General features: G+C 39.2%; 3 protein-coding genes and 1 long non-coding RNA gene across 10 annotated transcripts in view; 2 read left to right on the top strand and 2 right to left on the bottom strand.

The window, feature by feature from the left end:
- The window catches only part of LOC122411720 (cell growth regulator with RING finger domain protein 1-like), a 28,826-nt gene extending 25,862 nt beyond the window's left edge, over positions 1-2,964 (bottom strand). For all 3 annotated transcript variants that reach the window (XM_043420737.1, XM_043420739.1, XM_043420740.1), the window contains exon 1: positions 1,918-2,964. In XM_043420737.1, the coding sequence (XP_043276672.1) occupies positions 1,918-2,015 (98 nt within the window). In that variant the 5' untranslated portion in view covers positions 2,016-2,964. The remainder of the gene's footprint in view (positions 1-1,917) is intronic.
- An 87-nt stretch (positions 2,965-3,051) lies between these two features.
- Positions 3,052-5,311, top strand: LOC122411724 (acylphosphatase-1-like). The gene is made up of 5 exons (XM_043420749.1): positions 3,052-3,169; positions 4,071-4,262; positions 4,378-4,394; positions 4,703-4,812; positions 4,911-5,311. The coding sequence occupies exons 2-5, from the start codon at positions 4,214-4,216 to the stop codon at positions 5,023-5,025; spliced, it is 291 nt and encodes a 96-aa protein (XP_043276684.1). The 5' UTR covers positions 3,052-3,169; positions 4,071-4,213; the 3' UTR covers positions 5,026-5,311.
- Positions 5,312-6,148: 837 nt separating this feature from the next.
- On the top strand, positions 6,149-11,831 carry LOC122411723 (uncharacterized). 5 transcript variants are annotated; one of them, XR_006261200.1, is made up of 4 exons: positions 8,463-8,723; positions 10,509-10,655; positions 11,019-11,415; positions 11,645-11,831. XR_006261200.1 is itself a non-coding variant. In XM_043420744.1 (3 exons), exons 1-3 carry the CDS (start codon positions 8,700-8,702, stop codon positions 11,328-11,330), a joined length of 483 nt encoding a protein of 160 aa, XP_043276679.1. In that variant the 5' UTR covers positions 8,466-8,699; the 3' UTR covers positions 11,331-11,831. The 5 variants fall into 5 exon arrangements, 4 of the variants coding, with proteins under 4 accessions (XP_043276680.1, XP_043276679.1, XP_043276683.1 ...); XM_043420744.1 differs by having other exon boundaries at positions 8,466-8,723; positions 11,019-11,831; XM_043420745.1 differs by lacking the exons at positions 8,463-8,723; positions 10,509-10,655 and adding an exon at positions 6,149-6,672 and having other exon boundaries at positions 11,019-11,831.
- On the bottom strand, positions 7,027-9,479 carry LOC122411725 (uncharacterized). Its single transcript, XR_006261201.1, has 2 exons — positions 9,386-9,479; positions 7,027-8,882 (listed from the first exon to the last, which is right to left on the bottom strand). It is a non-coding gene; the product is annotated as an uncharacterized lncRNA (long non-coding RNA).
- Positions 11,832-13,111: the final 1,280 nt, after the last annotated feature.

Genomic DNA, 13,111 nt, shown 5'->3' with positions numbered 1-13,111 from the left:
CCAAACGACCAACTGTTTCATTGTATCTTCGAAACACGTTTCTCGTAGTTTTGTGTTCTTCTTTTTAATCTGTATTTTTATTCTCTTTTATTATTCTTTCGTTCTCGCCTCAGTCTCAAATAAACTGATATGAGAAAAGTCACTTGAAGCAGATACTGTGGTGGATGGAAAAATCCAAAAAACAGGCTCATCCTTTCCGGTTTTTTTTTCCCCCCCAGAATAATGTTCGATATATTTTCTTCAACCACGTGACTCCAATGCGAGTGTTTTTGAAAGAGTTCGTCTCATTGACCAAACCGAAAAAATACAAATAACTCACGATAAACGATGAAAAAAGCAAGACTTGAAAAACCTTCGAGAATGTGAAAAAAGAGAATGGAAAATTCGCCGATTCAGAACGAGCCACCGCAACTAATGAGGCGCGCGGAACAAATAAGATTTAGTCGAACTTAATCGACAATGAAGAATAGCAAGATTTTTAAATGACTTAAATTAAATTGAAGTCGCTGGTTTTTAGTGGTACTCGAAAAAATAAGCGTGCGAATAATCGAGGTGAAAAAGAGAGGGGGAGAAAGGAGTGAAACGGACGTGGAATTTCACGGCCACCTCGCGCACTTAGTTGTGGCAAGCGAGAGGGAGCAAGTTATAACATAGTTACAAAATCGAATATGAGGAGTTACGCGAGGCCCCACCAGCACACGTCGTTTCAGGAGAGTCGAGGGAAGGAGAAAAGCAGAGGTTTCCGTTCACCTCATCAGTGACCGGAACGCGAGATACTACGATGCTCGAAAAGTCCAGAACTTCGAGAACAATATACACCTCGACGAAATAAAGCGCACTAAAAATTTCCACACGTTGCAGTCTTCGTTAAACAATAAGATGCAAAACTCGATCCAAGTTGAAAAATAATGAGAGCGACTCAAAATGTCTCGATGCACTGAATTAAAATTCAAGGCGGAAGAGGAAGCGAGTTGTGTGCGCGCGAAAACTGTACACGTTTCGTGGAAATATGCGCAAAAGTTTCGGCATCCACATTCGTCGTGTCGTCTGCGTGTTACACAATTTTCTTTTCTCATTTTTTTTCCTCACATTATCATTTGTTATACGAGGAAGTTGATTTGTGTATACAGTCGAAAAACAAAGCAGCGTTTACATTTTTTCGAAAGGTAGAAACTGAGCACAATCAGTTTTTCGTTCTTCATCATTTGCGTGTACGATTGGAATACCGGTGGTGATGCCGTAATGCATTTGTGACGACGTTTTCTAATGCATTGAGTCACTGACATTTGATTTCGTTGACATTCCGTTAAATGAGATATTTCAAGCTGCTTGAAGTGATAAAATATGATTTTTTTCACAAAATAGAAGAAAAGGTCGATCACCCTGTTTGGAATGACCTGCTGTACGCGAGGCATATTCTTTTTTCAAGAACTCATCCAGTGACGTACAAAGGATTGTGAGAAATGGGTTTTTTTTTCTCAAAATCGCCATGAAGGTCTCAGAATATTTTGCACGAATGCGAAGCAACGTAAATACGGCGACGAATCTCGCAGTTTATCGTCGAATATTCTCGAAGGGTTTCGAAATACAATCTGCTATCTTCAAAAATTTTGCATCAGCACGAACGGTGTAAAATTCAAAATCAGTATCGTCGGCGCAGGAAAATGTCGAATTTTTCAAACGTTCAAATTTCAGCTCGAACTTCAAGGGTTTTCAGGCTCAGAGCATATTTCAAAGAGTCGAAAGATTGCGTTCGAAAAATCGATATATTTTCTTACTATGAATGAGATTGCAGGATTCGAAAACGAAGTTTGAACGATCCTCGCACAAATTTGAGGTTATACATTTCGGCAAATGAATGGAATTCGATACGAGTGACGGCGAAGCATGATAAAAATGATGGAATTTAAAAAATACCTCATGATGAAGAGCACGACACCGCAAAAGCATATGAGAACGGCGAGCACGGAGAAAATGTTGGACAATTCTGCCACGGATACAAGAATAGCGGTCATCTTTGAGCCGGTGTATATTTTTATATTCGTACGAGTTAGCGACGTATCCTTTGCCGTCTCGTTCAACTTTTCTCTTCCTTATTTTTGTTCCTTGCAATTCAAAAGTGCAAAAACACACGATTCATTATTTCCTCGTTATTTCAATGACCCGGAGCCTCGAATGGGCACACAAGAATGAAAACAAAAAAGATAACGAAAAGAGCTGCCCAAAGTGCGTGATTTACGGATTTGGTTGTCGGTCTTTTCGTTTTTGTTTATATACACGGAGTCTGAGGTTTCTCTGGTCTCGCCAGTGACGTTGCTCTCGAATCGGACATTGTTTAAACTCGATTATTGAGGATATATTTTTTTCTTCCCCTCTCCGCACGTGTCGTTCCGCGTAGATAAATATACTTATTATTTTCTTTAGTTTTTTTTCTTCACCACACTGCGACGTCTTTATTCACTTTTTTCTCTCCCGTACGTGCGCACACACATCAAGATACGTACGTTGACACCGGAACTCGCATAGACGTGCTTTGTGTTCCCACTCGAAAGAGAATCGGTGACGAATTTTTATTTCGATTATTATTTTTCAGAAGAAATAATATAAGATACAACATTTGGTTATGGAACAAGTTAACGTGGCAATTACGATCGGTTTTTATAATGTTTCCATTAAATTTCAACGAGTCTGTTTTATTGTTTATTTTTATGTGTGTTTTTTTAAGAAACCCAAGGAGGCAACGGGGTTGATTTACCGCGTTGTTCAACAACCCTGCAAACTTGTACTTTATCACAATTTTAACCAATTCCAGGTGTTTTTTAGCTGTATTTTTCCCACTACACTCCGGCAACAATTGGCGATAGTGCCACGCTGTTTTTTTTCTTTCCGTTACCCGTCTCACTCACTCTGCTCTTTCTCTCTCTCACTCGTGCTCTATTTTTAGTTGAAATACAACACGCGGAGTGTCACTGACGTTTCTCTCTCGTCGTCCGGTAACATGGCGAGAAGATTCTCTTAGACACTCGGATAAATAAATAATATGAAATGACGCAAGAAAAAAATGCACTGAAGGGGACAAAAATGTGTCAGTGAAAACACACACGGACTATTCTCTGCGATCGATTCGTTTTTTTCTTTCTCGTCAGTCTCGAACGAATACGCGATTACGGTGAGCATAAATGTCGATATTTATTATTATACTGTCATACGGTTGAGTCCGAATTGTTGTAATCTTTTTTCTTATCCGTTTTCTTAGCAGTCTTCGAGTATTGTGTGGAACCTTGAATTATTGTTCAACTCCGGCTATCGCAATTCAATCGTTCTGTCTTCCCGTTCGTTTCTGTTTTTTTCGTTTCTCCTTGTTCCTCTGTCTCCCTCACTCGGCTCTAACACACTCGCGTCTTGAAGCAGACATCTGACTCGTGTTACTTACGATATGATACTGCGCGCAGCGCGCGATCGAGCACACTCTCAACGAGTGATGCCCTCTGCGCGCGCTGCTCGTTTCTGCAAAAGCATCGTCGCGAACGTCGCGAAGTAGGGGTGTGGATTCCACACAGCACTGCGAGTTCTGCTATAACTCTCTTTTTATGTGTTTATATTTCTTACACGATCACCAATCACTCATGTCGGCGCGATCCTAAGGTTTTTTTTAAGGTACTCTTTTACATGTATGCCTAGAATTTAAGAAGCTAACGACATCTCCATCTGTGTGAAATCTGATTACTTCCTTATTTATCAGAACCAGAACCACCAGAACTCGAACTTTTAGAATACTGGAGATAATACAGGAACATTTTTCTCAGCAAAGTTCTCGAGCGTTTCGAACGCCATCTTTGAGACAAAAATAAAAATGCGGCGAATGATAATCAAGGGCGCCATTTTATCGATTGCTTTTCCAAATTGACATTTATCATCGCAGCACTATTGCAGTTTTCACAGTATACTAAAGAGAACGGAAAGAGCAAAAATTATTAAACAAAAACCCTAAAAAATATTCTGAATGCGTCAACTTGTCAATAACATTAAACACACAATAATTTTTTATCTTTGCTTTTTATTTATTTCAGTGGACGAAAAAAATGTTATTGTGGATCAGCAGATCTTCAGGATGTCAGCTAAAACATCTGCTGATTTCTGTTTTGTCTGTTTCTATTAGTCTGTCCTTTGTTTAGTTTGCGTCACGATCACGGTGTGCGGCAACGTTTCAGAAATGTCGAATCTTGTTGGATTAGATTTCGAAGTATTCGGAAGAGTTCAAGGTTAGTATTTTCGAGCCATGAATTCGACAGCGTTCCGTGCACGCTTGAATTTTCTGATCGTATTAATCATTAATTAACAAACTTTAAACCGTTCCTTTTTACTGATGATTTTCAGGCGTGTTCTTCAGGAAGGTAAGTAACTTAACAGTCAATGTATAGGTTTTGAACGCGAAACTGACATTTTTTCATCCCGAACGATACTAATCGAAAACTTTCGCGTTACGAACCGAACTTCTGTCCCGACTGTACGTACGAAAAGCGATTGACATGAAAATTAACGAAAATTCTAACCTTTCTACTGCTTCACATTTACCTTACCGACAGAGTATTGAGACGACAAAATAACTTGAATTTACGATGCATGTTTGTACGTCAAATAGACTCGAATCCCGAGAATTTAATTATCAACAATTCCATACTTCAATATTTTCTTTTTACAGTATACGCAACAGCGTGGTAAAGAACTGGGTTTGAAGGGTTGGTGCATGAATACGAAGGGAGGGAGCGTCGTTGGAAGAATTGAAGGTGAAAAATCCAAAGTTGATGACATGTGAGTCGATAACACTAGTTTCAATTTTTTACAACCCGAAATGTGAATAGTTGTATATAGCATCACTCGTTGTACCTTCTACATTATTATTTTAACAGGAAACACTGGCTTCAAAAGATCGGAAGTCCTCAATCGCTCATCGATAAAGCTGAATTTCGCAACGAGAGAGATATCTCCGAATTAACTTTTGCAGATTTTTCTATTAAAAAATAACTTTTCATCACATGATTTTCGTGCGCACTCGTATCGTATGTCAGAAAAATTATACATATGTAAATCTATTTGAGACATGTATTTATCGAAATTCGTGATAAAATTCCAAAAGAATACGATCAAAAATTGAACGAGTGTCTGTCATAGTGCATCAACGTCGAACAAAAAGTTATTACAGCGATTTTTGTACATGCGTTATTCATCGTGTTTGTGAAAGTGAATAGTTCAACCCACCGAGTTCTGTATTTAACCTAAAAATAAAGAAAAACCGCTCCACTTCAACGTATCTCGTGTAATTTTTACTTCGATTGCAGGTTTTATTTTCCATCCTCGAAAAGATTGCTGTCATTCTTTTTCCGAAATTATCTTTTCATATGGAATCCGACCAGCACTTGTTGCACAAGATTCTCCGACACGCCATTTTCATTTGCTCTTTTTGCTCTCGAACGGTCGGAGTGAAATCCGCCTGCGTTCGTTCGCTCCGAGTTACTTATCGGTGTAGAATGCATAGCTAACATTATCAGTGAGGACGAATGTCTCTATGAGCTACATATTCTAAATACAAACCGGATCGGACAGTCATTGGCCACAAACGACCTGCTGCACACCTGGATCGAGCGCACTTGAAATCTTCAAAAAAATGTGCGTTCCTTACCAAAGACGAGTGGAGACGAAATCTCGCCACCTAAAAACGAGATTCCAAACACCACAACTCTCGTTTCGAGGTCGACCACTAAGACTGGTTTTTTTAAAGAGATAGTCTCATCAAAATGTTAGGAAACGTTGTTCGATACTGACTGCACTATCGCAATAAAAGCGCGTTCGTAACTTTGATTTCCAATAATTTTACGAAATATTCCAAGAATCGGTCTCGAAATAGTGTCAAAACGTATAATCCTGTTCTCACAGTAATCATTCTAGTATGCGAATGATCTTACATGTTGCCGTCGAAGGTTAAAAAAACACATTTTAGGTCAAATGAATTTTCATGGAGGGTCAATGATTGTATTTCACTACCGTTATGTAGCTAAGATAATAATACACCAGAACTTGGTGTGCGCGTAGCTTTAATATCGCTTAAAATGTGAATTGACGCGTGAGAATCTCAACAACTCGAGCGGCTTGGCCAGTCTTCGCTCACCGTTCGCCGAGTAAGCATCGCATAAACACGCCGCGTACCGTCCGTAACACAAACTTTTGAACAATAATTCCGAGAATAACGGTCGATTCCATTGAATTGTTATTGCACACAATACTGCAGTGAAATATATAGCAACTGAACAAATTTCGTGTCGATGTTTTTTTTGTGTTTTTTCGGAAGTCTCGATATTCGTTGAGCTTTGTTTACAAAACACGTCGCCCGCGAGCGCGCTGGATGACGAATATTATCAGAAGTGAGAAATATTTAACGTAAATTTTGAGTCCCCTTATTTGTGTGTGCGGTGTAAAAAACATTTGGCGGAACACATGTAAACATTGGTCGCGCGAGTGTATTCGTGACCAAAAGACAGGTTGCCCTGCATCAACGCACTGGCAATCACTAGTATTTTCATTACGAACGGAAACTCGAAAAACAAAGGATTAAGGATGCCTTCGAGTATGATGTGTTTCAAAAGGTTCTTCAAACACACGTGGCATCCTCAACAGGTAAGTGACTTTTAAGCAACACTTTCGCCGCTGATTATTACAAAAATTGAGTCGAACTCAATAAGTTGAATCGAAAAACCTGTTATCATTGTTGATTGGTCATGAAGAAATGCTCTAGAAACGCGAGATGAGAAACAAAAAACCCCTTTGAACCAAACGATTAGTTGTAATTTTTCCAGAGACTTTTTGTCAATTATTATTAGTTGATTAAAACTTTGATTTCGAAAAATAACGTGATTCCAGCCAAAATACATAAAAGTAGAAACGAAACGAGCATAAAAATGGATTTTCTCAGAAAAATTCACATTTTCTGAAGCGAAATTATAGCGGCGAAAGAGAAATGGACTGAGAGAGTATGATCGCGATGACTTTATTTTGCATTTCGTTCTACATTTTTATAATCCGGAACGGCACGTGGATTTTTTACTGCGTAATACACAAAAAGCTTCTTCACGCTGCACCGGCTCTCGTGCATTTTGTATGCTTCACACGACACGCCGATTTACAATTTTTCATGCACACACAACGGTTATTTTTTCCGCACGATGCTTCCAAACCTGTGACATTTTTCGATCTGCGACGCGCGGTGTATCCGTTAATAATTTCATCGACCACTGGCTAAGGCAGAGTCTGAATTTGACCATAAAAAGTGTCAGCATGTTTATTCCTATGTCTAAATGTATTGCACGATCAAATGACGTAACTTCATTCCATTTTTTAATAACATGGTGGGGGATTTTTTCTGGAGCGATGGTAAATTAATTTTTTAAATTCAAATCAGACTTGCAATTGAATTTTGTAGATTTATCGTGGGACAAAGTCGCTCTGTACTCGAAATATTTGTCGGTCGATTGTTCATTTGCATCAATACTTTTCTTCTGGTTAAAAATACTTTGAGAAAACTGTGACACGGACAACGACGAGGGGCGGTGATTTGGAAAAAACCACTTCCTGTTTTTTACCGCAACACGAAAACAGTTGTGTGAATTTATCGTCACCGGCTGTACTATTGACGATAAATTTGACGCGCTCATATATAAGAGGATAATTATGCCACATGGACATTATAATTCGTAATTGCAAGTGCTGTACATCTCTCGACTAAGGACAAATCGATTTTAACCGCCGCATATATACTTTGAATTGTTGTCGGGGAGTGCGCGAACTCTCGATCGCTTGAGGCTTTGTCCAGGGAATTTCAAATAAACCGTCAAGTATGCACTTTTCACCTTTTCTTTTTACGAATCGACAACGAAAGTGATTTTGTCTCCTATTTCTCCGGGATTATTTCATCGCGAAATGATATTTTCTTAAATATCTCAAAAAACTCAAATTCATGGCAAAATTAACGTCGGTCTTTAATATTTTATTCCGCGGACAGTGAAAATACGATAATAAAAACAATTTTCACTCTCAGAGCATTTGATCGCTGTCTCCAAATTGACAGGAAGCAATATTTCGTTTTTTCACTCTCAACTTTCCAATACGACAGACACAAACGAATTTACACACACACAAACTCGGATCCCAATCACTTTCTCCGGTTCTTTGCACAGAATCGTAACTCAAAGTATGTAAGACATCACGTGATACATCGACAGTCGAACTCTCCAAAGTGTGAAAAAATTTGCCCACTTCAATAGTCCTGTTGCACGTTATATTATAGTTTTTTCACTGAATTAAGTTGTCAAGTGATATTTTCTCCTCATTGTCAATAAGAATCTGACAAATGTCTAAAAATACATAAACACTTGAATATTTATTTTTAAATTAAATTTCCAATGTGCAAGATTCGTGCTACCGACTATAAAAACAACAGATGATGAGAATCGTGGGCTTGAAAATTAGTCGATCGAGCGCGATCGTCAGTCGAGCGAACTGCGATGCAGGTTAGGTTAGGAAAACCCATTTCGAGATTTGACAGTTCGTTAATTAAAAAAGTAAAGCAATAAAGAAGCACATGTCGCACTTAAGAAACGCGTCAGATCGGCGTTTATTTCACTATAATATTTAATAATCTGGCTGAAATGAGTTTTACGAAATTACGCAAGGTACGGTAGCCTCTCCTTTCTTTTTCCTCTCCATCACTGTCTCTCGATCTCGACACACACGCACACGCCTCTTCGGTCCAAGGATAACTCGTGTGTTACTGTGACGCTCTTCCCTTTCACCACGAAGCAAAACAAACCCACAGTTTATCTTTGAACAATCTACGGATTATCGGAAAGAGAAGAATTGTTTACGTTCTGAAATTTAGCTACTTTTTTATTATTAATAGGCCTCGTTAAATTATTTTGCTAACAATAATCGCATTTATCATTGATTGGCCAAACGACTTTCGCAACAGAAGACGATTATTTTCAGAATTATTTGACACGATAAACGAAAGTTTGAACGATCGATTTTTTTAGTATCGAACCTTTCTTTCTAATTTTCGAGATAGAAAAATAAAAACTGCATTCGCGAGTCATCTTTTGAAAATTCGTCAACGCACCACAGAGACTGTCACGGAACAACATTTTCCCAAGTAAATTAAGCGAACAGAAACCGTCGAGGTGCGAGTCTCGAAAAACGTATAGGTATCGAAGTATATGTGGGAGAGAGATTTACACATGGCGGGAACACCGAGATAATGAGGATCAGGGGTCGGACCGAACGATAACGTGTGCCGTGTGTATAATACCGCAAGCGACTGTTACAAAGCAAACTTAACTGGTCAGTTCCTACTTCGGTGTTGGACACGCCGAGGCATCCTATAACGCGTGCTTCGGTGCTCAATACGTAAGAACGCGAGGGAAAAATAACTCTCGAACTCAAAGAACGATAAGCATGTGTCTACTGCTCGCGAATCGGGACGTGCCGTTGTGTGAAATTTCGTGTTATTCTCGTTAGAAAGCGAGCAAGGTTATTAAGAAAAACAACGTAGGGATAATAATACACCGCGAAGGAGAGTTTTCAAAATATAACCGATCACGTCGATCGAGTGCGACGATGAACGAACATGGGACTAAATGCAGTGGCGACTATCGAGGATGGCTCGATGGCGTAAGTCGACAATTTTCGTAACCGACCAATCGTATTAGCGGCGTCCATAACCCCATCCATTCAAAAATAAGACAGTCGGTAAAAAAGCTCACGCGACATTAACGACCGAGTCATTTTTTTCCGAACGAAGCTTTTTATTGTTTTTAGACAATTTTTTCATTAAATATTTATCCAATGGTAAAGCGATTTTTGACTCAAGCAGTTTTCCATTCTACTGTGACATTCGAGGTGAAAATAATGATTTTAAAAAATTCTTTACTTTTTGCTTCTATGAAAATGTTGTTTTTCTGTTCTATAAATTCCAATCGCAAGGTTTTCCCTCCTTCGCAATGCACATTGTTAAATGCTGCGTCATAATGATAAGTGTTCGATAATCTAGTGAGGGAATAGTTAACAGGTATTTATACTCTGTGATAACAATTTCTTTTTCGTGTTTCGTTTCCAATGAACACTCCGGATAGAAGGGATTATCTACGAGCGAGCTAGTTCGAGGTTCTTGTGGTCCGAACTGCTTCGTGGTTTTGTTTCCGAAACAGTTATTTCCTGTCGCTGCATTAAGTGGACTGACAAATATTGTTCGATATTTAGGAAGAGCGTAGGTTAGAGCAATCGGTATTGGTGAAACTCCCTTCGAAACAAACGAACGTTATTTTTTTCGATGTTTTATTCACTCTGTTTCGATCTCAAATTCCTCTTTTTTCTTCTTAATCATCCGCGTATTTTTTTTTCGGTTGGACAAAATAGAAAATCGAGAAAAAATATTGTTCTAATGTTTTTAAAATGACGGACAGATGATCGTCGTTCCTTCTCCAGCTTCGATATGGGATTATCCTCACTTGGATCAGCTAACGTGTTTAATGGGTTTGACCTACGAAGCAGGTCCGGATTCTAAGAGAGGATTTTTCCCCACTGCGAAGAACCACATTCCACCGTCTCACGTAATTCCTCATCCCCGTTTATTCGCTGACGTCACTCATTCACTTTTGTAACAAAACTTTCGTTTCGTCCGACGGAATTCGAATGCAAATGAAATTTCGCCTTGAAATAATCCCGCCGATCGCGATACGAGGAACAACTTCGTATGACATTATTTCGAGGAGCAATTTCAGTTTTAAAAGGATTTTTCACAAGGGCTCAAAAATTACTCGAGATTGAAACTATCCTTGAAACTATCCAAAACGTTTTCGAGTCCTTTGACATCCGATCGAACGAAATTCTTTTTTTCCCATTCCGAAGATCGCGTCCTCTTTTTCTTCCACGGACTTGAATTTTGATCTAAGAAGAAAAAAATAAACTTTCAGATGGAAAATCCGTCGAAATTAGAGCCGGCGAAGCGAGGCGTGGCGGGCTTGCGTCCCGACGACACGGAACTCGGAGAGGTCAAGATAATCGTACCCTCCTCGGATATTGCGACGTCAACAACGCTCGAAGCATCCTCCGCAGTGATACCTTGCGGTAGCGGCGGTTGCAAGACTTCCCGACGCCATAACGGGGAATCCCGACCCGAGAGTCCTTGGCACGTCCTAAAAACAATATTCCTCGTCTCCGTTATCATCGCCTTCGTCGTGTGGGTCGTTGTTTACACTTTATTGGCGCAGTATGAGATTCTGTGAGATTTAACAGCCTCGAGAGGTAACAGCGTCGAAAAAATTGGTGCGCAAAGCGAGAGGGGCGCGGAAGGAAGATGAAGAAAAACGAGTGAGCGTTATTTTGGAAAGTAAAGACATTAAAAACAGGGGCACCGTGCGGTAGGACTGGAACGACACGGTGCAAAATTCGTTTAATCGAGACGAGCGATTCGGTTGTGATAAAAATTGTATTTTCTATCGTCTCTTTAAGTTTATCCACCAAATTTATCGAATCCATTAAAATAAGTTGAAAATCAATTACTTTTTAGATAACTTTTCATTTATTTTTGATACTTTAGTTGTGACGAAGCAACGCTTGCGGATCTAGTCGATATCTCCGTGCCGAGAAACGTCGGTTTGTCCCCGTACATATCGCTCGCCTGATCTTTCAGCGAGAGGGCAAAGAACGAGAAACGAAAAAAATTGTAAATAAGATTGTAAAATGTGACTTGTACATGGGAATATATCGTACTTTTATTTTCACTATTCGAAAACTCTTGTTGTTACGGTACCCTGGACATTTTTTCGAGAGGGTCGCACGAACTTTAACGTTTTGTTGAAGAAAAACTTAATTATCGATCGGGAGTCATCGAGTTGGCTGCGACGATAAACGAAGGAGGGGGACAAAAATGAAAGGCGATCGGAGAACATTTGTGGACGCGTCCATCTGTCAAATTTATTTCGAATCGTCCGAGCCCGAAACGAAGGTTGTTAGGAGGTAGCGAGAAAAAAAGGAATCGGAGATAATCTACACCGGAGAACTGCATGCGGCGAGCCAAGGACCCGGCTGAGGATTTGCCCGAGAGGAGACACGCCTCGGGCCCGTTTCCCGTGCACTGTTATTCGATCTATCGGAAAGCAGAATTAACGGACCGACGGACAACGAGCAGGGTAAAATGTCTCGTTTACTTTTCGACTGAAATACTTTTTTGTGAAACAAGCCAACAAAAATCCATCGGACCGCGTTCTATTCCTCTCAACAGTTGCGAATCCCGGTTATTCAGGCACGGAATAAATGATTTTTTAACGCGGTTTCAAACCCGAGTTCTCTACACCGGGAAACGGACTCGTTTTTTCTTGCGAGGAATACATTATTTTTCAAACATTTTCAAAGTATCCAACCACCGATTACAAACAGCACAGTATTTTTTTAATTTTGCCATTTTTTTAAATTCTTAAGGAGTTTCGGTACAAAAGTCTAAATGTTAAGAAATTGATGAAATTTGGTGATAATGTTCTTCAACATCAAGTGCGAAAACACAAATTTTTTCATGACGCTCAAGTTTGCAACGTTGGAGTTCAACGAAATGATCGAAAAAAACTCTCCAATAATTCCAGTAATTCTCCTATTTTGTTCCCTGCTAAATTTGCGATTCGTAGTTTTTCAAGCTGCACCAACAATTCGTGAAATAAAAAATTGGTGAATTTCAAACGTTTTTTTCGTTCATTTCGTTGGACTCCAACGTTGGAAACTTCAGCGTCGTAATTTTTTCAAAATTTTCTTATAATTAGTTATCGAGTAATTACGCATTAAAGTAGATTTCTTATGCCCGGAATTATACCTATATAGATGGAAACGCTATGCTTATACACGCGAACTTTAGTGATCAATTACTCGATAGCTGTGTAGAAGAAAAATGTTAAAAAATTTGTATAGTCAAATTTGGCACTAAAGAATATGTTCACCAAATTTTATAAAATTCTGAACTTTTTGAATTTAAAAATTTTTTTAGCATGGATTAGCATGGCAACATTGTATCGCCTGT

The sequence above is a fragment of the Venturia canescens genome, chromosome 5 (genome assembly GCF_019457755.1).
Source record: "Venturia canescens isolate UGA chromosome 5, ASM1945775v1, whole genome shotgun sequence".
Lineage (NCBI taxonomy): Eukaryota > Metazoa > Arthropoda > Insecta > Hymenoptera > Ichneumonidae > Venturia > Venturia canescens.
The sequence above is the reverse complement of the archived record's forward strand: the minus strand, read 5'-3'. Positions and strand labels throughout refer to the sequence as shown.